Source organism: Lates calcarifer, linkage group LG9 (assembly GCF_001640805.2).
Source record: "Lates calcarifer isolate ASB-BC8 linkage group LG9, TLL_Latcal_v3, whole genome shotgun sequence".
NCBI lineage: Eukaryota > Metazoa > Chordata > Actinopteri > Centropomidae > Lates > Lates calcarifer.
In genome coordinates, this window is record NC_066841.1 from 20361761 (window position 1) to 20386890 (window position 25130).

Here is a 25130-nt window from a genome sequence, read left to right on the forward strand (position 1 = left end):
TGTGGGACTTGATTGACCTGAAGCGCCGTCCTGAGGGCAACAGGTCAAACAGGTGGTGGGCGGGGTGTGAGGGGTCTCTTATGATGGCCCTGGTTTTCCTGAGGCAGCAGGTTCTGCATATGTCATCCAAGGAGGGCAGAGGGCAGCCAATGATTCTCTGGGCGGTGTTGATGACCCTATGCACAGCCTTCCTGTCCTCAGCTGTGGAGCCTGTGTACCACACACTCAGGCAGTATGTTAGTACACTCTCCACAGAGGAGTGATAGAACGCCAGCAGCAGCTTCTTGTCCAGATTGTTTTTCCTGAGGACACGCAGGAAATGCAGCCGCTGATGAACCTTCTTCACTAGGGCCTTGGTGTTGTGAGTCCAGGGAGAGATCGGCTGAGATGTGGGTGCCCAGGAAACTGAAGGTGGTGACAGTTTCCACACGTTCTCCATTTATGAGGAGGGGGGTGTGGTCTTGTCTGTCCTTTATTATTGTTATCCATGAATTTTCAAATTTACTGTTTTTCAAAAAAACAGAAAAAATAGTAAAGCACATCATTATTTCTTGATTTAGATGTTAAATTATAGAGATTTACTTGCATTCCTGAACAGAAGAAATAGTTTTAGTTTTAGTAATTTCTGACTTCTCGAATTCAGTTTGAAATTCCTCATTCCTGTTCAAAATAGTAAAAGGTCGAGAGCTCACTGAAAATGAAAGAGTCCACATTAAATTACTTCATGATGCTGGATGGTCTCTGAGACAAATAGGGAAAGCTATAACGTGTTCTCACAGTGTGGTCAAGTATGCTTTGGAGTCAACTGCCGAAACTGGTACTTACAAAATGTGCCAAGGAAGAGGCAGGAAACGTAAAGTTAACTGAAACAGATGTCAGACACCTTGAGATTTTAAGTACTAGAGACAGAAGGAAGACCACTGCTGATCTTCAGGCAGAGATGAATGCTTCTATATCAGAGTCTGAGAAAGTCTCCAGAATGACCATAAGCAGACGACTGAACAACCCTTATTGAGGCCTCCAAACATCCAGAAACGCCTCAGATTTGCCAGGGAGCACAAACACTGGACTGTTGATGACTGGAAGAAAGTACTCTGGACAGATGAGTCCAAGTTTGAACTCTTTGGTCAGCATCATCGTGTTTATGTCCGCACAGAAGCAGGAGAACATTTTGATGCTGGATGCATTGCACCCACAGTGAAACACGGTGGAGATTCCATTATGGTATGGGGTTCCATTTGTGGAAACGGCGTGGACAAATTAGTGAAAATCGACTGGTCTCATGAACACAAATGTCTACCACTACATCTTAGTGCATCATGGAATCCCTTCTGGACTAAATCTGATTGGTCGTGGGTTCATATACCAACAAGACAATGACCCTGAGCATACTTCAAAGCTGTGCAGAGACTATTTAACCAAGAAAAAGGAATCTGGAGTACTGGAACTGATGGACTGGCCAAGTCCAAAGTTTCATCTAAAGCTGTGGGAACAGCTAGAAACTATTTGGAACTCATAGTCAGGCAAAGTACATAAAAACAATGCCAGCAAGAATGCAAGCTGTTAACAAGGCCAAAGGACGCCATACAAAATATTAAGCGCTGAAGTGTGTGAAAAAGGACTATCTGTTGTTGTTGTTTCAGTTTGTTATTTGCCAAATAAATAACAATAACATTTTTAGTTTTTTGAAAGATCAAGTTTTTGAAAGATTTCCAAAATATTGATTTTTTCTTGTTTTTATGACAGGTAGTCTAATAAATTTGTGAATCACTGTATATATATTTACTTTTGTGAAACCAGTAATTATGTGCTTATCTTCAGTTCATTCACACAGGGACTGATGTTTTGATGGAATGAGATGAGGCACTGAAATTTAATTTCTGAGGTTTTCTATCAATCGATAAATAGATAGAAAGTGATATAGATATGTATTGTTCAATTACATTAGAATAATTCTGTGTTTTGCCGGGTATGTCGCACACACACATTCCAGCTCAGGAGGTGGCGGTAATGCAGCGGAACGGCCCCAAACCTCCGGAAGAAGAGGAGAGAGGAAGCCGGAGGGGCGGGGGAAGAGGCAGTTCACAGTAATAATAACAAGACAGATACAACTCGTCTCTCATCAGGGGAAATACCGATAGTTTCAACTCGTCGTTACACTTCCTCTGCAGTTGTAGAGTTGAGTCATCCAGTAGGCCTGTTACTGCGGGCTGCGTGTCCTTTTGTGTCTTTTACTGTTGCTGTCCACACCTGTGAGGGATCATAAAGAGTGTGTTGACGTCTGATTCTTAATCCACTTTACTGGTCACAACATTTGCTGATACAGCAAACTTGAGATGAGCTGAAGACACCGGGGGGATCCTCACGGCAGACCGGTACGGGTATCAACTTCTTCTGTAACGATCATTAAACTGACAGCAGGGGCCGAGGTCTGTGACGACTTCACTAGGTTAGGTAAACAAGTGAAAGGTAGAAATGGGGACAGGGAAAATCCAAAGTCGCCACCCGGTAAGAAAGAATATATATTTTTGCTTAAGTTAGCTGAATCTCTACTGCAGACTCAGCACTTCGTGTTTCCACAGAAATCCCGCTTTACTGCGCAGCCAACATGTATGTGAACCTTTTATTCACACTTGTTTATTAGCCCCAGACATTTGTCAAACGTTGTATTGCTTACATGGTTTGTTATTTTGTACGGTGTTGTGTTTGTGTTGTCACGTGCGCCTGACTGGGAGGTTATCTGATGTCAGGAGAAGCTGTTGTGTAGCTGAAAGCCTTGGTCCATTACTTATTGGTGTAAAGGGAGGTATGAGGAAGAGACACGCTTCGTTGTCGGTCTGTGAATCAGCAGCCACGGTCTCCTCAGCCACCACGCAGGTGAGCTTGTAGCTACATTAAAGCTGCTCAGGGTGGGGGTTTAAACCTGGATGCAGCTGGATGATGTTCTGTTGATTATTCTGACATTTGACCCGTGGAGCAAGTTTAGTTTAGCTTAGTTGAGTTTGTTTGTTTCCACATACAAATTTAAAATAACAACTGCAGATAAAATAAACATGTACAATGTCAGAGATAGACAGAAAGCCCTGGCATCCTGTCTGGGAACATACTCCTCATTGTTGAGAATTGCAGTTGGAGTAAGAGCAATAAATATGAAGAAATTCTAATGATTAAAACTTAAAGCACACAACTCACTAATTAACTTAATTTTATCCAAATGAAACTGTTCAATAGAAAAGATCCTCTTCCCAGAAAAACACATATTAGGGACAAAGAATAATTCTTATTCTTTTTTTGAACATTTTTTGTTGTGATTTACATTTTGTTAGGAAAACAGATGAATTTAAAGAAATAGTTACTTAAGAGTTACAGTTATACATAAATAATAAAATCTAAACAGCAGTGATAATGATAACAATAATAGTACAAATAAACAAATATCAGTAAAATAAAATTCTAATAATAATAATGATTCAGTGATAATTATCAATAATTTAAATTAAATAATAAAAAACAAAAGACCAATATGAAAACACATGTACAAATGAAATGAAAAGACCAAGTTATTAGGGGAAGTTTGGTACAGTATGCCCATTGACTACTCTGAAAAGTTCATCCAAGCTTGCCATGTGTGTTGAAATATTTGGGGAGTAGCTCTTAAGTTACTTGTCATTTTTTGTCATTTATCCATTGAGTGTGAGTAGCGGGATCTTCTTTTATCAAGTTAGACATTCTACATTTTTTGCAGCTGTCATGGCCTACTTCAATTTGATTATCAGACCCATATATCTATAGGCTTTATGATGACACATGTGGTTCACCATCCAATCGACCCAGGGTGATGAGCATCTCAAAACTAACAGTTGAAGTAGTATACCATGAAAACTCAAACAGAAGTGCATCAATCCCAGAGACTAAAACAATTATACATTGAATGTTTTGAAGATACAGTTGTATACCACGTAAAATCAAAATCATGTATATGACAAATATATAAAATGTGATCAGTTCTAAACAAACAGAATAAAGCTTTGAGTCTTCTTTGAGTGAGGGATTTGGGCATTTATCCCATTCTTCCTGCCACATTCTCTGAAGCTCCATCAGACTGGATAGAACTACCATCTTCAGGTCTCTCCATAGATGTTCTGTGGGGTTTAAGTCTGGGCCTTGGCTGGGCCACTCAAAGGCAGACAAAGAGTTGTCCTGAAGCCACTCCAGTGTTGTCTGGGCTGTATGCTTCAGGCTGTTGTTGTGCTGAAAGGTGCCACCACCATGCTTCACCATGGGGATGGTATTAGCCAAGTGATGAGCAATGTCTGGTGTTTGCCAAACATAGTGTCAAGAGTTCTGCTCTGTGTTCAGTTTTTGTCTCAGACCATGGAATTTTGTTCCTCATGTGTGCAGAATCCTTTAAATGCCACTTAGCAAATGCTAAGTGGGCTGTCATATGCCTTTTATGAGGGATCATTGATTTTTGGCCTGAGGTAGATGGAGATCACTTAAACAGCCTACATACAAGTCAACTCTTGATTATGCAGTGATTATGCAAAGAGTCTGAAGTTAATGACTTGCGGTATTTCCAACCACTGGGCTCCATCTTCATCTTGAATGAGTTCAAACTATCATCTGGCAGATGTCTGCACGAAGGTCGATATGGTCCATTGTCTCAGACAATGCTGACTTGCAGTTTCCAATTACCACACATTACAACAGAAATAACACAAAAATTGACTGCATAATCACTCAAAAAGCTGAACTGCATGTCCATGTATAAAGCTGTTTAACTCATCACTTTCTATATTAGACCACAAACTTATCAATCACCCCTCATACTTAAGAGTAGCTCCCATCTGTTGTTGTCCTTACAGCAGGTTTTTCCATCTCTGCAGAGGACTTCTGAAACTCTGTTAGAGAGACTGCTGGGTTCTTGGTCACCCCCCTGTCTAAGGCCTTTCTTCAGTGGTTTTTAGATTTGGCTAAACATTATTGGGGCCACTGTTCTCCTTTAGAAAGAGAGTTCTTTACTTAATGGCTTGATTTATGTCCTCACATGAATTGTGGGACCTTATATATACAGATACTGTATCTAAAGTATGTACAGTCAATTTAGTTTGTCACAGGTTGTGAGTTGTTTTGAGTATGTTGGGGATTCTGTTTTTCAGCAGCGTCTCACCTACACATGATGGGCATATATTTACTCTCCATCTGTTAGGAATGATAGAGTATCCATTTTATTGTGCCACTTTATTAAATTATATTATTGTATATGAGGTTTTGTAACATTGTGAGTTGGTATTGATCTTACATGATGCATATTCCTAAAGCAGCTCATTTTTTCCTCTGGGCTGGCTGGCAGCTTTGCTAAGTCTTTTTTTACAGAACTAAAATCAACTTTTAGAGATTTGAAACTTGCTTGAGTCAGATCATCCAGCAGACATCGTAATCACTATTATGGATTCCCCAGTTTTCAGGTCTCTACAGGCTGGTTTTCACAGTACGCTGAAGTGATTGAGAACCAGTGTCTACCTGAATGATAGACAATCATATTCACAAATCAGAAACAATATAGCAAGGTTTGTAAAACGATTACAAATGATTTCAGTGAACAACTGTACTGCACAAATGTTTTATGGTTTCTCTGTGACACTTTCTGATTAGATTTTATGACATATTTCCTCCTAGTCAGGTGATGAGAGTTGAAAGGCCGTAGCTGAAAGTCAGAGGTATCATGGAGGAAGACAGCAGGCCACTGCTGAGCTCAGAGCAAACTGGAGAGAGCTACTCACACAGAGGCTCAGCAGACTCCCTGGACTTCAAGGCTAAAAGGTAAATTGCACTGAAACACTACACCAATCAATACGCAGTACTTACCAGCACTGTGCTTGGAGGCACATGACAAAGAATAACAAGTCTGTGAGGTACAGCTGCTCACAGGTTCATGTTGTTCAATAGATGACGTGGAGGAATTGTACGCATTTACTGGGCCACTAAGAATGGACACAGAGCATGATAAATAAGTTAATACCAGACAACAGTAATAATTTCCTAAAACATATGGACACACAAATGTCGGAAATGGTGCATTTGTCTGGGACTATTTTCAATGGTGGATTAATCCACATTTGGTGCTTTAGTGAGTATTTGGGGCAGCAGGATGGTGTTTGTGGGACTGAGTCAATATAAACTACAGTGTGAGTGTTCATGGTAATGAAGAAGCATGTCACTCAGTGCAACAGTGTGCATCACTGATGTGTTTTTAATAGTTTTTCAACAAGGATAGAGGTCTATGACCCAGAGCAATATAATATAAAAAATTAAGTAAAGTAAAAAATAAAAAAGATGGTGCTGCTGTGTTTAGATGCAGTTGTGGCTGCTCTGCAAGGACTGTGCTGTTTTTTTTCTTTGGTGTGGCTCCATCTACTAGTTCTTTTTAAAGCTTTTTGTGTGTTGATCAGATACCAACATAGATCCTGTTAGTAATGTTAATAATGAGTATGTCACAGGAAAGGTAAAAAAAAACAAAAAAAACATGGGGAGGTAAAGCTGGTTTGGACTGCTGTATCAGAGATACACTACAGGACGTGCCAGGTGATGCTGACTAATTCAGCTCTGGCAACATCACTGAGTCTGAAGTAGTGACAAACTTCATAGCAGCACCTGTCAGTGATATCATCCCTACAGTGGCTGTGCGTTCATTTCTGAACCAGACACCATGAGAGGATGGTGCCATCTGTGCTGCTTTGAGCGGGTGTGTTTCTGCTTGCAGCTCGCAACTTCTCGCAAAGTGAAAAAAATCTTCCCACAGGCACGTGTGGTCAAAGTTACTAAGTGGTCTATTCTAATTGTTATGTCACCTTTTAGCACATCACCGAGAGTATGCCGCCTCAATGTTTCCCTGCACATATTTAGAAATATAAGTATGATCCTTGGATTTTGAATCTATATCAGGTTGTGGATACACAGGCAAAAGTCAGAAGGATCAGTTTGTCAGTGGTTTTTAGCCTGCATATGGGAATTATTAATAATAAGAAGAAAAAAATGGATTAATGCCAGCCTAACTAAAAAACTTCCCTGTAATGGTTGTCTGTTAGTTCAAACATTTCAGACATATTTATTAATATTCACCTGCTCATATACTGTGTTACCTGTTTAATTATTATTATTATTATTATTATTATTATTATTATTATTATTATTATTATTATCTGTATTGGTTTTCAAATATATAAATACACAATACACACACAAAATAACAGTTATATAGTTAATGTAGTGTATTATATTGTTGTTTATTTATCAGAAAGTACAAAGTATATTGCATAGCTTTGTTTCAAAGTAATGCTTGAAAATAAGTGGCCTTCAGGAGCACATGTCAGCTTTTCCAACTTGACAAACTACTCGGGCATTAACAGTTGCTGCTTCAGTATTTTTCCTGGCCGATACAAAGGCTGAATATTTTTGCCTTCCATTTTAATATTTTCATATCATCAGGAAAGAGAATCAAGATTCAAAGATGCAAAGACATGGGCAGTTTTAACCAGAAATTTAGTATCTCCTGTTGCTTCCACATACAATATACAAATGTCCCTTCCTCTGAGCCACATTTTACACAAGATCGTTGTAAGTGAATGAGACCTGATAGAACCCTCAGCTTGATGGGTAAGATTTAACCTTGTATAAGACCTGTATTGTGTTTTGACAAATACATTTATGTTTTTTTTCTGACGCTAAATAAAATGAACCAAGATTTTTGTTTTCCTAGTTGTACATTTTATAGATGCAACAATGGAACTCTTCTATTCATGCGCCAGCACATTTTGTTAAACTGCAATGCAGCTTCTCTTTAATTCCTTTGTATGTGTAACAAACAAAACAGACCTATACAGTACCATAGGATCCAGCATGGGCCCTGGTCAGCTGAGCTCACCTGGACCATGGCTGTCTGTCTTTTACTGACTGTGTTTGCTACATAATAAACAAGTTCCTAGAACTCATTTGACAAGCAAACTCTAAGACGTAAGCTGTGTGAGTGTGTGTGTGTGTGTGTGTCTGTGGCATTTGGCACCCTAGCATCATTCCCAACTGAATTAGCAGTTTGTGAATTTTAATCCAGTTAGGTATTTCACAGTGACCAACTAGCTTTCTAGCACATAAAGCATTACAAACACTCCCTTCCAGCAAGTCACCAACACGTGTGTGTTTGTGTTAGTGTGTATGAACTCCTTCAGCCAAGACATGACTAAACTTCAAATCAAAATGAATGGAATCTGTTTGTGCTCTGTATAAGTCAAATTTAGGAATGCAATTACTAAATACTTATTGCAACTATTTTAATTTTCAGTCTCTGTCTGTGTTTATGAAATGTCAGAGAACAGTGAAAAAAGGCCCAAGGTGACATAAACACATCAGATGACCAGCTGTCAGATCCCATAGATATTCAGTGAAAAGCAGCATTTCCTCACATAGGAGTAGCTGGAATCAGAGAATGTTGGGCATTTTTGCGTAACTGAAACATTTTATTGATTTATGAAAATTATTAAATAGATTGAATATTACTGATGGCTCTATGATTTTTGTCTGCTTCTTCTAGGCCTTTCCACGTAGAGCCCAGGAACATCGTAGATGATGACCCACAGGAAAGAGTATCTGCTGAGGCTGCCATCCTCAACAGCAGACTCCACTACTACAGCAGACTGACAGGCTCTTCTGACAGACTACTGGTTGGTTCGGTCACTATCTAGTTAGTTAGTTGTTATAGCTATGGTCCCTGGGCATAAATCTTGAAAAATTTGTCTGATTGGGAGTATTCCATTGTCAGATCAGGCTTTGGGAGACGTTATCCTTTAAAAAAACCTGTCTCCAGTGTAGTTTAAGTAGGCCCTAAGAGGTCAAATGTACCCACAGCGCCCTCTGCAGGGGTTGTCTGGGAAGCTTTCAGAGGACTACTGATGGGGTTTGTCATTCAGTATAGTTCTCAAGTAAAAAGAATATTATAAAGCTGGCAGAAAATAAACTATTTTGTTGTCTGTTTTTGTGGGGGAAAATTAACACCATAAAGGTAAACTGTGTTCAGTTATTTGCTTTATCCTCTCCCACTGGAAATCTCCTCCAAGGATTTTACGAGATTTGTAAGGAGGTCTTTTGGAATGGGAAGCAGCATTTGGCAAAACTACAGCAAAAGCATTAGAATTGGAATATAAACTTCTGCAGCCAATAAATGAGTTTAGGAAAGAGATTTGGATGTCATTTGATGAACAGGAATGAGATGAAATATGCAGCAAAAATGAATGTTTGATGTCAAAAGATTTGAGGTTGAGGGTAAGTCATACAGTTCAACATTTGACACCATTACTGCTGGTATGGAACCCCAGTAGGTTATTTAGACTCACAAATATTTTCATTGAATTTAGGGGAGATTAAGGTACAATTGGGAATAAACTGTGGACATAACCCCAAAATCCATCAATTCTGGATGAATATTCACAGTTATATTGGTAATGTTATAAGTGTTCAGTCTGTATTTTGTCCAAGACAGTATATTTTAGACTGACAAATAATTCTCGGGAAATGGAAGATGCCCGGAGAGCCTTGTTTCAATGACTGTGTGACAGAGTTAGGAAAAGTTACTGCATATGAAGAATATTACATAAGATGTGTCCTTTTTTTTCTCCATTTCTAAGTAAGATACTCAGTATTTTTGTTGTTTTGTGTACTGTGTTTATATGAATCCCCCACAGGAGAGGGGAAGTTGACCTATAAACTGTTCTGATATGTTGAAGTACATGACTGTTTCTGTGAAAGGTTGTGAAAGTAATAGAAAGCTGTACTGATGTATTCAGCTAATGTACAGCAGTGAAACAGAAAATATGCTATTATATGATAATAAAGTTAGGACAATACAGACATTGTCACTGGCAAAGAAACTAAATGTAAACATATATGGCATTTCTAATACTGATACCAGTGCTGCAAAAAAGTCACCACAATCTAATCCATTCAGGATTAGGAATGTTTTCTGGTCTCAGTTACATATTGAATATGATATAAATATAATATCTTTCATTTTACTGTAGCTGTGAGGACTTAATCTTCATCTTGAGTGTCTGCTTGTTTTTGCCTCCAGAGTCCTCCAAACCATGTGATCCCCCGCCCAGAGGAGATCTACATCTACAGCCCACTGGGGACGGCTTTCAAGGTGACAGGCAGTGACCCGTCCTCTAAAAACCCCAGTATCATCACCATGTAAGTTCTGTCAGCATCAGTCAGTCTTCCCTTCATACTTACACGTGAATGTGTCTGTCTGCTTTGGTGACCACCTTCCTTTTCTCTCCTTCAGATTTGCCATATGGAACACAATGATGGGCACATCCATACTCAGCATACCTTGGGGCATAAAGCAGGTGATTTGGTTAAGTCTTTTGTTCATTCAAAGGCATATCTAAAATGATATTGCAGTTGCAGTATGTGTGCACATTAACTTTGCCGTGCAAGATAAAAAGTAGTCAGTGGTGTCTTTGTTCTTTCAGGCTGGTTTCACTCTGGGGATCCTCATCCTCATCTTCACTGGCCTGCTGATGGTCTACTGTTGTTACATCGTTCTCAAATCATCAAAGGCAATACGTAAGTCCAGCAACACTACTACTACTACTACTACTACACTATCCACAATGTTGATAAACTGGAATTATCCCTTAGTGTCTGCTACTGAATTATTTTATGTTTCCAGTACAAACTAACATATTAATTATTACTTATTATTTTTGTAGAATTAAGTTTGATTTTCTGGATACAGCAGATTTTTGAAACCAGGTTTACACTTATGTTTACTGGCTTGCAGTCCTCTGTTTCTTGGTATGTTACCACTCACTTATAAAAACATTGCTCAGTAGTGCTACGGGTCATCAAAAACTTCACAGGATACCTTTAAATAAGCTGCTGCTTCTATCACTCACTGCCTATCTCATTAAGAAATTGGCATTTATTCCTTTCAGTGTCATTACTTTTTTCTAAATTTTATTTAATGCATTGCACTTAAAACTTCGATAGATAGATAAATCCTTATTAGATAATCACATCCTTCTGCACATAACATCATGTAATTCTACTTTACAGAACACTCATGCAAAACAATTTCTTGAGATTTGTTTTAGGTCAGATTCACACTCCCCGACCCTTGTCCAAGGCTGGAGCAGATTCTGGGAGTGTGCTTTGTTAGAGAGTGTTTCAGCCTGCCCACACATATAGACATATTGACAGATGACAAATTAACGGAAGAACCTGGAAAATTAGTGGGGAAACATGGTGACACTGCCCCCATCCATGGGGCATGACTGGTCACCGAGTGGTTTGATGAGTATAGAAATTATTTTAATCATATACTATAGCCTTCAGAGTCATTAGATCTTAACCTCATTGAAAAAACACCATGTTGGAATATCTTTTGGAGAGAAAGGTGTTCCATCCCTTTAGTAGAGTTCCAGAGACTTGGAGAATCTATGCTAAGGTGCACTGAAGCTGTTTTGGTGGCATGTGGTAGCTCAGCACCTGCTAAGACACTTAATGTTGGTTTATTTTTTGTCACTCATCTGTATGCCTACAGGCAAATTCCATATTTTGCTTTCTCCTGCTCAGTAATGGCCTCATCCTGCTGATTGTCCTGTGTGTACAGTGCATTTGGAACATATTCAGTCCCTTTCGATTTTTTCACATTTTGTCATGTTACAACCTTATGCTAAAAAAAAAACACAAAACTTTTTTTCCCTCATCAGTCTACACTGAGTACCCCATAATAACAACACAAATACAGAATTTTAGAAATTTTGCTAATTTATTAAAAAGGGAAAACTGAAGTATCACATTGACATTACTATTCAGACCCTTTACTATAACGCTACTCACACTTCTCTTGATCATCTTTGATATGTTTCTACACTTTACTGAAGTGGTAAATTCAACTGGTTGAACATAATCTGAAAAGGCACACACCTGTCTATATAAGGTCTCACAACGTCCTTCTTCTCCTTCTGGAAGTTTTTCCCATCTCCACACAGCTTCTCTGAAGAGTGACCATCGGGATCTTGGTCACCTCTGTTACCAAGGCAGTCTCACCTGGTTGCTCCATTTGACCGGGCAGCCAGCTTTAGGAAAAGTTGTGGTTGTTCCAAAGTTCTTCCATGTAAGAATTATGGAGGCCACTGTGCTCTTGGGAATCTTCAAGGCAGCAGAGAGTTTTTTGTAGGCTCCTCCAGATGTGTGTCTCAACACAGTCCTATCTCTGAACTCTGCAGGCAGTTCCAGTTAATGAGGGGAAAAAAATATTGTAGCACAACAAAATGTGAAAAAATGAAGGGGTCTGAATACTTTCCAAATGCACCGTATGCCTTTGTTTCAGAAATATGTTGGGTGTTTGGAAGTCTAGTTGCAGGTCTAGGTTTTTTGTGATAACAACTTTTTTGACTCCACTTTACCCCTGGTAACAAAAAACTTTGCTTAATGCATTCCAATAGGTATTGATGAGTATCTGTTGTCTAGATGTTTCCACAGAGGGGGTGACTGCTTTAGCATGTACTTGCCAGCCTCCACACGCCACAGCAACATACATATTGACCCTGACTAAGTCAGGTAGACACATGAGGTCAAAGTTCTTATGATTAGATTTCATGGTAGCTGGAATTCTTTTGATTTTGCTCTGTCCCTGGTGCATTGAAATGGTGTAAACAAACAGTTTTTTACAAATAGAGTAGCAAAGTGAGCGGAGTAATTTTTGTCACTGTTACATTCACATTGCAGCGCTCCGTGTTCCTCAGCAGAGAGGTTTGGAGGCCTGCTAGATAATTTAATGATACAATAGTGTTGCTTAATGGCCATGGTTATAAACATTCCAAGTTTGTTTTCTGACAGTTTTGAATGGTAAAAGGCTCTACATTCTACATTCATCCTTCCACAGGAAGGCAGCTGCCATTAAGACAGCAGCCAGTGCCAAGTGCAAATTGAAGCTGCAAATTAAAGAAATGATTGAACAGGAATAAAACCCTGCACCACAGCTGCTGTATTCATCCAAAATTGCATCCTTACATTGAGTGTGAACTGAGGGGTCCCATAACAGCAGAAAGCTTACTGAATGAATGTTTCTCACTAAATGCACTTGGGGAAGTTATGTCCACAACCTTGACTTTTTATTGAAAATCAGATATCTACTGCTCATTTCCTTCTCTGTGTTTTGTTCAGCCTACGTGGACACATCCGACTGGGAATTCCCTGATGTTTGTAGGTACTACTTTGGCAAATTTGGCCAGTGGTCCAGCTTGGTCTTCTCGATGGTGTCACTTATTGGAGCCATGGTGGTTTACTGGGTCCTCATGTCCAACTTCCTCTACAACACTGGGCAGTTTATCTACAGTAAGTCACAGTGCTCTTGTCAGTACCATGAAGGAGGTATCACATTTTCTTTATTCACAGGCAGCACACATCATCATGACACACATCAAAACACTCGGCACTCTGGCCACTGTACCCTCTAATGAGCTGACACTGTGCAACATAGCTGATGAGCATTAAATTCCAAAGTTAACCTCGCCCTGTCTTCACCACTGTGTCATTTGTCATCACATGTTGTACATTATGACTTTAAAGTATTAGTTGGCAAACTCTGGCTCTTCAGTAACATATACCACACATCAGTATTCTATAATATACTCTGTGCAAAGCAGGTGCTGGTCAGGCCCTGTCTGTTGAGAAAGTGAAATAATAGCACCTGCTTATAGGTTATGATTCTCTTCTGCAGTCATATAGTATTATATAATATTATATAGTAAATTATTGTGGTTGCACCTCTAAAATGTACAAGAGGAGCTTTTTCTTTGATCTGATAGTTTCCTTACCTGTTAACAGACTATGCTCACAATGTCAACATGTCAGATTCGGAGTTCGGAACCAACGGCTCAGATAAAGGTAGGTCACTTACCCCATCCATTTTTCAACTCTAACTTAATTGTAGTTGGGGTAGAGGAGTTTTAGCACTTGTCGCGATAGTGAAAATTTGGTCCTAAATTACTGATGCTGTCGCACAGACACAGGCTGTCTTTGGTCTGCATCAGAATGCATCAGAAAAATTATACTGTATAGTTTTAGAGCCTGTGCATTTGGTGATTATGTATAAATCTGGTATGTTTTTGTAAGGATAGACAAATCTTTCTGCCTTTGTTAATTGGTCTATACTTGTTTTTTGCTGATCAGTAGTGTTTTTCTAAAATTTTCTACATTTACAATTGAGAATAACATGGTATATATTTCAGATATACGTAATTTTTTGCACTGGTTTCAGTATTAGAAATGCCATATATGTTTACATATAGTTTCTTCGCCAGTGACAATGTCTGTAGTGTGTTTTGGGGTTAACTAAGGATATTTTGAAGCATCTTATCACCTTTTTCAATTTTTTTTTGTGGGTAAATGTGTATGTTTGCTGCACCTGCACTGCACACTTCATAATGAAAAAAACAAGTTGTTTACTAAATAAGAGTAAGAAGAAGACTAAGAAGAAGATTTGTTGATTTGTTCACCAGTCATCTGTCCATACCCAAACACTGACCCTGGAGTGAACAACACCATCAGCACAGTTTACTTCATTAACAGTGGAAATGATACTTCTGATGTCAGTTCTTTTGAACACTGGTGGAGCAAAACCAACACCATCCCCTTCTACCTCATCATCCTGCTGCTGCCACTACTCTGCTTCCGCTCAGCATCCTTCTTTGCAAGGTTCACCTTCTTGGGTAAGACAGAGCAAGAGCAATGATAAGTCATATTCAGACTCATACTCCTTCTTCACCAACATGAGACCAGTTCCATTCTGATCGCACACCACCTTTAACATTCAAAACTGGACTAAATGTAGTTTAAAAGTAGGTTTTGAAAATAGACTGCATATAGTCTCAACTTATTTTAGTATTGTTTAAGCCACTATGTTTAAATTTACTACATGTTGAAATACATAAAAGTCCAAAAGTCTGAGACCACTTTCCTATTCATTTGAATGTTTTTGTGTTTCATCTTCATTTCTGTGTTTTTTGTGATTCTAGCACTTTATATCCATTGAGGATATTCAAGTATGGCAAATAGTGAATGATGGACTATGGTGGATAGTGAACTGTTCTGAAACCAGTAACTCAGAGTTTCCATCTCAGGGTTAGGTTCAGAGTTAATAAAACTGGAATAGACCTCTGGTTGTTGGTTTTCCTTCTGAATGTGCTCTGTACTGCATCTCTCATCCAGCTGATATTGAATCATTCTGTCTTGTCCAGGAACCATATCAGTGATTTACCTGATTGTTCTGGTCAGTGTTAAAGCTTTCCGCCTCGGCTTCCACCTAGAGTTCCACTGGTTTGACACAACCGAGTTCTTTGTTCCAGGTAAACCTGCTGCAGATTTAAATGCTTCCTTATGTTTCTTTCCACAGCAACTCAGATGAACCTGGTAGACATACTCTAGCCAACAGTAATCCAGTTATATATAAGGATATTGATTCCTGCTTGAACACCATGGTATTTATCCCTTCAACACATTTGGGTTTATGCCAGTATTGGATTTTAATTTTGAAAATTTTTGCATCAGTGGGATGACCTTTGTTAGATAAGAGTGAATTTAATAAATTAGCAAAGAACAGACACACCTGGTATTTGTTATCTATTTCTCAATTGACCTTTTAGAAATATTTCCTTATAATGAGATTGTGATATAAATTGGGATATTGATTTTATCATCGTATCTGTATCTGTATTTGGGCGATGAAGTTTTTTTTGTCCTGTGTGGCATGGGGATGGTGATATGGACCAGTACTTTGGTTGATGTCCAACTATACATAGACAGACAACTCAGCTACTACTGAGCGGTGTGACATTATCAGTTTTATTAATGGTTCCCTCAGAGCAAATCAGATCTTGCTTACCTCTTCTGTAGCTCCACCATCTTGCCAAAAGTCTCTCTCCTTGTTTTTCACAGTTACTGTCCCTCTGCAGTCATTCAGCAGATTGGCATTAAAATGTACTTGTCCTTTTCATTTTGGTCACTTGATGAGTTTTCCTCCAGTGCCGTGCAAGAGCCAAAATATTAAGTTTTCTGCACAGCAAATCATATGAGTTAATACAGTTAACACAGCCCTGTTGACTGCAGGGCAACCACTAGAGGAGCACTAGAATTAATTTAGATTCTTTTTTTGTTTCTGTGCTGTTTGTAAATGTGTCATTTCTATTTTGTTCTTTCAGAGTTCAGGCTCCTCTTCCCTCAGCTGACTGGTGTCCTCACTCTGGCCTTTTTCATTCACAACTGCATCATCACACTAATGAAGAGTAACAAGAACCAAGACAATAATGTGAGACCTCACACACTGCAGACATATGTGTTACACTCTGCTAATCTGATCTCTGATGACTTCATATAACTCACATGTTGTTTCTTGTTAGTTTTCTGAATGACTTATGTCAGTCATCATCAGTGATGAAAAACAAGCTTCCCCCTTCATTTCTCTACCACAGTTTATTGGCCCCAGGAAAAAACAGTAAGGAAAGTGATGCTTTTTTTAAAGTGAATGTGTTTTGGTGTTTTCAGGTGCGGGACCTGTCCATTGCCTATCTTCTAGTAGGGCTGACCTATCTCTATGTGGGAGTGTTGATCTTTGCTGCCTTTCCCTCACCTCCTCTCTTCAAAGACTGCATTGAACCAGTAAGATCTACACTTCAGTTTTCTCATTCTTTTTTAAATGTGGGTCATCATGCTTACCGTCTATGATGTTTGTTCTGAGTTAATCTGTGACTCTGTTCCACTGTGACTCTGAGGACTCAAACAGTCTACATAATCTCCTGTGGGGACTGTCTGCAGCAGTCAGTGTGTACAGTGGTTTCACATTTGGAGAGAAACACTGGATCAGCCACAGTTACGTAGTGTGGAGGATTGTGAATGTGCGCAGGTGTTCTGAGCCTACTGCAGGAAGCATTTTCCAAATTTGCCATCATAAGATCATATTCATTAGCGGGAAGCAGTGTAGTGAAAATAAAAAAGCAAGAATGCAAACAATCACCTTTAGATTTATCACAAACATCAGGGTTGGAGAACAACTGCAAGCTACTAGACAAGAGCACTTGTATACAGCTTTGCAGAAATACTGTGGTCCATAGTGACTGTAGCTTTGTTACAGATTTATCAAACAAACCTCACATTACAAACTCTCCACTGCTTCTCTCCTACAGAACTTCCTAGATAACTTCCCCAGCAGTGATGTGATGGTTTTTGTGGCTCGGACGTTCCTGTTGTTCCAGATGATCACAGTCTACCCCCTGCTGGGATACTTGGTACGGGTCCAGATGATGGGCCAGATCTTTGGGAATCATTACCCCAGGTAACACTGAAGGATGGTATCATTAATGTTCTTGTTCTGTTATCTCTGTGGAAGCAGACCTGCACAGCAGGCTGATAATGACTGATCACTTTTACAACAGTATGTTTTAATTTGAACAAAAATCTTAGGAGCATCATAAAAATTACTAACCTTAAATTCAGACTGGATGGCAGTTGTGCTACCTTTCTATTTAAGCACCACATTATTCTTTCTTACCCGAGCTTTGTGTCCCAGTATGTGACTGGATCCTTCAAAGACTGAGTTAAACAGATTTACATTTTCCACACAAAAGAGACAAAAGTAAATCTAGTAGAAAATCAGTTTGACTTATCATGTCTCTTCTATTAAATACACAATTTAATAACAAGAGAAGTATCACGGTGTGGATTAGGGACACAAGAGATGGACCCAACTGCACACACAGGGACGAGGCTAGTAGTTCAGAGATTTACTGATGAAGGCGATGGTGAAAAGACAAAACATTTGGGGAAACAGGCAGAAGTCCAAAAACACAGAAGACGGACTGGGAAGGTAGGTAAACACAGGAATCTCAAAAAACACAGTCCAAGGCATGACACAACATGAATCAATATGCAGACAGGACTATATATACATCAGGGATGATTACTTATGAAACAAAGGTGGGAAAACACACAAAGACAGGAAACAGAATGACCAGAGAAAAATGATTTCAAAATAAAATAGAAAGGAGTCACACTGGAGACACGTCATGCATATTGCATGTACAGTATTGAGACTGGGTGTCAGATAAAATATAACTACTGAAGGGAATTATCTGGCTCTTCAGCTGCTAACTCTGACCATATCTCTCTTCTCTTTGCTGCTGAGCAGGTGGCAGTGGCTTTTTACAGCTGCCTGCTGCAGCCGAAGATGATGCTCTAAGAGCTGTGAGAGTTTATTCAGAACAGTAAATTTGTGGTCCGGACAGATAGACAATGAGCTGAAACTCACTATAAAGCTCCATAAATTTACAAAGTGCTTCACATCAAAATCATCAATTTTCGAAAAAACAGGATAGTAAGAAAACAGAACCAAAATATCTGATACTTGGCTTTCATAAACCTCCAGTTTGTTGGAATTCAGATGAAAATCTGATATGATTACAGATCAACTTTGTAACAGTTTTCTCTTTTAGTGCAGTAAGTCTTGAATCTCTCAACATATAAGTTTTCACTTTGTCTCTCTTTAGTTTCTTCCATGTCCTGGCACTGAACATCTTAATTGTTGGAGCTGGTGTCTTGATGGCCAAGTTTTATCCCAATATTGGATCCATTATACGGTATGTTTAAAATTGTTTTCCTATTCACATATACTATATGATAGCTATAAATTCAGTGATCAAACAAAATTAGTCCAGTGATTGTTTTATTTGCTTGAGTAAGCTGGTGTCTGAAATGTTTTTTTACTAGAATAACTAAATCACAGATATCTGTAATACATATCCAGTCTAGCGATTAAATGTTAAAATGGCTCATCACCAGCTCATCACCAACTCATCACCAAGATCTGTAGGGGTTCTGTGGCAGGACGGAGGGTCCAAGATAAGCTAGATGCAAAAAACTTAAAGTGATAGTGTTAAAAAGTTTATACACAACATATATACTGTATGTTTTACTGACACTTATTAATCAACAATCATTTTAAAAACCATTCACAGCATTTATGTGACAAAAATGAATCAAAACTTAAACTGTCCTCAGAATCATTTTAACAATATAACTTTAAACGTTTGGCTTATGCAACTAAAGCTTACCTTGTACTGGAGTCCTCAACCTGGACTTGGCCCTGATGCTAAAGCAGGTCCTCCTGTATTGTCACAGGACCCCCCAAGCATTCTCGTTGTATCTGTCTCCCAGTCGTTCGGCTTTGGTACGGGCCATGGTCATCCCTCACCCTGACTACTACAATGCCCCTCTGGTGGAAACCCCTTCACAGTAAGGAAAAGCCTTGCAAATGATCCAAAATGCAGCAGCACGTGTGGTCTTTGATCAGCCTAAATGGGCATGTCTGTCTGCTGTCCACTGACCTCCAATGGCTAACGACCACCCATGGCCAAGTGACCAAGTCACTAATCTGTGTCTGTTGTAGGGATAGACCGATTATCGGTGCCGATATTCTGCATTTTGACGCATATCGGCATCAGCCTTTTTTTTAACTCCGACGGCCGATAAGAGATCAATTTAAAACTGGATTATTTTGGCCCTGATGCAGCCTCACCTCGCTGTCTCCAGCATTGTCCCACCCACAGCACCATCTGATTGGTTACACGCAGAGCCATGGCACGGGTAACAGCCAATCAGCAGTGAAAGCTGTGCATGCACAGTGCTCACACATGGCAGAGAGGAAGTGAGGAAGAAAGAGTTTTGCTGGGTGGAGAAGCTCCGGAGAGCAGATATATATTTCTTTATTTACTGTAGAAAACTTTAGGGAGCTATTTATTTGTTTAAGTTTTCATTTAACTTTATAAGACATGCTACTGAGCCTGGGAGCTCCCTGTACTTTTTGTTAGAATTTCAAAACAAAGATGTCTATTGTCTAAGGTAATAAATAATAAAATAAACATATGCTTAAAGGCATTTAAACAAAGTGAAGTGTTGGAGTTTGTATTATCCAAAATTTTGACGGCAGTATTTTCACTTTTACTGCAAATGAATATCGGCTCCAAATATCGGTTATTGGCATTGGTATCGGCCCTGAAAAAAACATATCGATCTATCTCTAGTCTGTTGAGTTTGCACCCATCTCCTTGAACTCAGCCATACAGGCTTATGCCCCCTCTTGGGCTCCTCCAAGGATCATTGTCTGGCATGGCCATCCCTTGCACATAAGGCATTTTCAGTCCAGACTGTTCTCATTTGTGGTCCCCTGATGGTGGAACAAACTAAGTAGTATTTAGTACTTACTTTACTTATTTCAAGGTCTCCTACTGCACTTTAACATGCAAACATGTTAGCATTTCTGGTGCTGTCTTGAAGTCCAGTTGCCCTTGCTTCAACTTTTCTTGGATACACAGGAACAGCATAAGTTGGTAACAGTAGTGTCATTGAGTCATACAACCATGCCGGGTGACTAATGCTGGTTAACAAATTCAAAGATGACGTCTCTCTGACATCTCAGACTTGACAAAGCCGTCCCACAGCCGCAGAAGACGATACAGAACTATCTATTACTCAGAAGGTCACTGTGATTCCAAAGAAAACATGCTTTTATTGTCCATAAACATGAATCACAAAAAGTGCTTATTTTGGCCTGTCTCGCTTTTCAAGAGGAGCTTCTTCAGACTCCACCAGACGGTCAGTATGGCTCTGCTGGGGGAGCACATTTTAGCAAAAGATTTTGCTTTTTAAATGGGAAAAAAACATCATGAGGATGTTCATGTGCAAAGCTGTGTGCTTTTTATAGTCTCAACATATGTGTCACTTTTTCTGTTAAAGCTAGATTTATATTTACTTTTATTTAGTGTCAGATTTCACCTATTGATATCACCTCCACAACCCTAGACCCATGTGTTAACAGGCTCTATCATGCTTTGTATTTCCCACAGTAAGTGTGTTTACATTTTTTACTTTACAGATACAGAGCAAGCTATTTCACTCTCAACAAACTCCACCAGCATCAGAAACATGTAGGAGAAACACAAGCAGCCAATCACAGTTCTTGCCTTATCTACGTGCTACTGCTGTTGATGCCATAGCCCTGACACATGGTTACATTTTTATGGTGGCGCATGTCAGCTATGCTTTAAGCTACAGCAAAACCTTGGAGCCCTATGCATGTAGCTGTTGTAGACAATGGTATGAAGGTATAAACCCATCTTAACATTTCTTACACATTTGGCAGCACTGTCAGCTGAGGGGTTGAAGGCTCCCTGTCTCTCTCTCCCTCTGTTTCATAGCATCTCTTTGTCAGTAATAAAGGTGTAACAGTTCTTGTTCTTGCCATTTATACTACCAAACACACATCTGTCACTCGCTAGTACAATTTCAGAGATTAAGAAGTTTTTTTTTTAAAAGATTTTCACTGTATGAGTGATCTACATGAAAAAGATCCACACTCTCTCAAACATGCCTTTTTTACATTTTCACTTGGGTGTCAGATCAGATATCAGATTTTTCCAGTAGAATTCCCTCCACATGTCTTAATTGGTGGATCTTCCACATGTATCCAGCAAATTGTTATCTGATCTCATATTAAGCTCTATCCCATTTTCCTGTTATACATTTAGTTGAATGATTCTAATGCTGAAATTCCTCTTATCTTACACTAATTGTCTGTGCAAATTGTGTTGGATCATACCCTTCAATTCCATGGAGGGATCTGTTAGCCCCTAACACAGATTCTTTATAATCCATGTGTGTTGTGCACCTGTAGAAACATATATAGCAAAGGTTTGCTACCAGGCAGATCCTTATACCCTGATGATATGTTGTTTTCTGTCATACTTCTGCATAACATACATGAACATACTTGTTTGATGCCGTCATCATGATTGAGCATGGAAGTTCATTCTTGATGTAACAGAATACTCTTCATCAATATTCCCTCTAAGCTGTGCATCTGCGCAATCGCACACTGCTCCCGCTTTCTCCGCGCACAGCTAAACTATGTAACACATAAAATTACAGTGTGCACGTCTGATGTTGCTCACAGTGGTCCAAGGAATTCTCAGGGAGTTTGTGTGTATGCTCAGACACATGAAAAATTAGGGGGAACATTGCTCTTCATGCAACAAAATAATCCAAGCTGGAGGGTTTGAAGTGGTTTACCACGGTCATTCTTGAATAAAATGTTAATTCATTACAAATTTTGCATTTCACCTTTTTTGGATTGTGTTTAGGATGCAGCTAAAGTCCTCAGTTTTATCTGTTAATGTCCTATACTGATGTTAACTCTCTGTCTCCACTTGCAGGTTTTCTGGAGCTACATGTGGCTTGGCTTTAGTGTTTGTCTTTCCTGCTTTAGTCCACATGATCTCTCTGAAGCGACAGGGGGTACTCCGCTGGCCGTCAGCCCTCTTCCACAGTTTCCTGATTCTGCTGGGCTTGGCCAACCTCCTTGCTCAGTTCTTCATGTAGAGAAACAGTCAGACATAGATGCTCTTGACAGTTTGGGGGACAGGATTAAAAGATGTGATAGATATTTCAGATGGGAATCTCTGAAATTAGATGTAGAGTAATGGTGTGCATAACGTGCACGTGTGAGTTAACCCAGTTATGTCATGGCTGCCAAAATAATGCCCAGATAACCGATAGCTGCCTCCAGCCAGTCAGATTTAATGTCTGTGGCCATGATATAAGAGTGAGTGTCACATACTTACTGAAGAGTGTCAGGGGAATAAAAGGAATCCAATGTCTTGGTTTGATAACATAATTTTTTATTTTCCTCAGTCCAGCCAGTGGTATTTCTCAATTTCTCAAAGATCAAATCTTCCTTAGAGATGCTATTGATTATTCCTACCCAGACTGATCCCAGACTTGCCGAGCCAGATAGTACAGACACACTGTGAACTGTGTTGAAACTCTGTCTTTAATAACAGCAGCAGCAGCAATCTAGCAGGAACATTTTGGGTCAATATTGATAGGTAAAACACAACCAGAGGAGGGCCTTTTTACTGTTGTATTAAATGTCTGTTTTTATGTGGATTCAAACAACAATTCAATCAAGCATTAATTCTACTACAAATTATTATCTACTATTAATGAATCAAATGACTGATCAATGTAATGTGAGAGGCTTCCCTCTTAGTGATGAGCCTACAGAGAAGTATCAGGTGAAAGGGGAATCTGCACATCCTTCAACTTTACAGAGTTTTTTTGTTTGGTTGTTTTAGCTCATTGTTTATCTGTTCAGATCACAACTTCACTGTTTTGGTTTGCAAGCAGTTGTTTTCAATGAAAAAGCTCTGATAAAGCCTGACTACCTGCTCAGCAGCTAGCTGGTGTACATAGTGGAGTATTTTGTGATATGTGAAGATATTTCCCTCAAGAGTTGATGGAGACCAAAAGCAGAGCTAACAGAGAGTGAATATTGGTCTTAGATTCATCAGGGGGACACCACTCCAAAAAAGTTGTTACATAAATGTTGGATGTGGAAATAAGCAACAATCCATATCAGTTCAAAAGGTGATGACATGTCAGTGTTTCACAACTCCTTTTCATTACCCCCAAGAGGCCAAAACAATCAGTTACTGTAGGTTTAAATTTGTCACATGTGATTTTATGATCAGTTTGTTGTGTCTTACTGACATTGGGGAATTACTAACTTTGTGATGATGTAAACTGTTTATATGTTTTGAAGACAGCCATGTTGTGTGCTGATTGTTTGAAGAAATTTTTTGCACAACATTTTAATTTTTACAAGAAATTGATTTACATGTTTGGCACAGTGTATGATGCTGTGTTATAGATACTGTACTCAATGTGTCGTATTTTATTAATGATAGGAAAGACAAAGGGAATATATGCGTGAAAATAAACCATATCAGTCAAGAAGAATCAAATTGTATCAATAATTTGATCATATTTGGGTCTGTTGTTCTGCTCATGAGCACTCAGAGATCATAACCTTCACTTTCTTGATATTATAATCTCTGCAAACCTTACATGGGAAACCAATGTTGTGATACCCCTCTTCACTTGGGCTGACCTTTGTGGGCGGTCCTGTTCCTTTTTAGGGAGTGAAGCAGGAAGTGCATTGGTATGATGACTGACATAAAGGACTCCATTTTAACAGTCTGAGTGCATGGTTTAAAGGGCATGGAACAAGGGCATTTAGGCTGTGTCCAAATCCACTTTTGCTGGTTTAACTGTAGAAAAAAAGGTCACAGCAGCAGGCACATGGTTTTAAGGGTTAATCGCTTAAATAATAATGGGTGTGTTTTGGGTGTAATATGCAATAAACCAATCAGAGTGCCACCTCCCATTCCCTGTGTGTGTGCTTGCACCTTGGTGGATTGCTAATTATAGTGGTGGATTTGCCAGCTTCTTCTACCAGCTGTGCTCTCCTTGCTCATGCTGCTGCTGGCGTATTTGGGTTCACAGGCATGGCACTTGTAATTCAGCATTTTCAATAGGGATAGACCAATTATCGGCGCTGATATTCGGCATTTTGACGTATATCGGCACCTTTTTTTCGACGGCCGATAAGAGATCAATTTAAAACTGGATTATTTTGGCCCTGATGCAGCCGCACCTCTCTGTCTGCAGTTACTAGTCTTTCCAGCATTGTCCCACCCACAGCACCATCTGATTGGTTACACGCAGAGCCATGGCACGGATAACAGCCAATCAGCAGTGAAAGCTGTGCATGCACAGTGCTCACACATGGCAGAGAGGAGAAAAAGTTTTGCTGGGTGGAGAAGCTTCGGAGAGCAGATATGTTTCTTTATTAATATAAAGAACATGTTGAAAATCTGAAAAGCTGTTTAATAAACAAATACTTAAAGGCATTTAAACAAAGTGAAGTGTTGGAGTTTGTATTATTCAAAATTTTGACGCCAATATTTTCACTTTTACTGCAAATGAATATCGGCTCCAAATATTGGTTATCAGCCTCTTTGACAACTAATAATCTAATAATCTAATTTTCAAGTCCTGTTCTTTGTCGTTCATTTAATACCTGTGACCATTGTACAGGATTGATATGTCTGTCTCCAGAGGGGCTGTGTGCAATTAATACACATTGGACAGCAGTGGATCTTTTGATATGGCATAATAATCGA

At 39.3% G+C, this 25130-nt stretch overlaps 1 protein-coding gene across 5 annotated transcripts; it reads left to right on the plus strand.

The window, feature by feature from the left end:
• The first annotated feature begins 2050 nt into the window (after positions 1–2050).
• Positions 2051–24867, plus strand: slc38a9 (solute carrier family 38 member 9). Of its 5 annotated transcripts, none has more exons than XM_018667835.2 (16): positions 2051–2375; positions 5462–5570; positions 5680–5823; positions 8588–8717; positions 10121–10239; positions 10334–10397; positions 10524–10617; positions 13225–13395; positions 13888–13947; positions 14562–14771; positions 15300–15407; positions 16260–16366; positions 16603–16716; positions 17241–17389; positions 18600–18689; positions 22320–24867. In XM_018667835.2, the coding sequence occupies exons 3-16, from the start codon at positions 5726–5728 to the stop codon at positions 22483–22485; spliced, it is 1680 nt and encodes a 559-aa protein (XP_018523351.1). In that variant the 5' UTR covers positions 2051–2375; positions 5462–5570; positions 5680–5725; the 3' UTR covers positions 22486–24867. The 5 variants fall into 5 exon arrangements, with proteins under 5 accessions (XP_018523351.1, XP_018523352.1, XP_018523349.1 ...); XM_018667834.2 differs by lacking the exon at positions 2051–2375 and adding an exon at positions 2417–2877; XM_018667836.2 differs by lacking the exons at positions 5462–5570; positions 22320–24867 and adding an exon at positions 19267–22313.
• Positions 24868–25130: the final 263 nt, after the last annotated feature.

What these genes read in the sequence shown, in the direction of transcription:
- slc38a9 (XM_018667835.2), top strand. Translation starts at nt 5,726, where the DNA reads ATGGAGGAAGACAGCAGGCCACTGCTGAGCTCAGAGCAAACTGGAGAG. An exon ending in AACCCCAGTATCATCACCAT is followed by an intron (nt 10,240 to 10,333) that starts GTAAGTTCTGTC and finishes TCTCTCCTTCAG; the next exon opens with ATTTGCCATATGGAACACAA. An exon ending in CAAATCATCAAAGGCAATAC is followed by an intron (nt 10,618 to 13,224) that starts GTAAGTCCAGCA and finishes TGTTTTGTTCAG; the next exon opens with CCTACGTGGACACATCCGAC.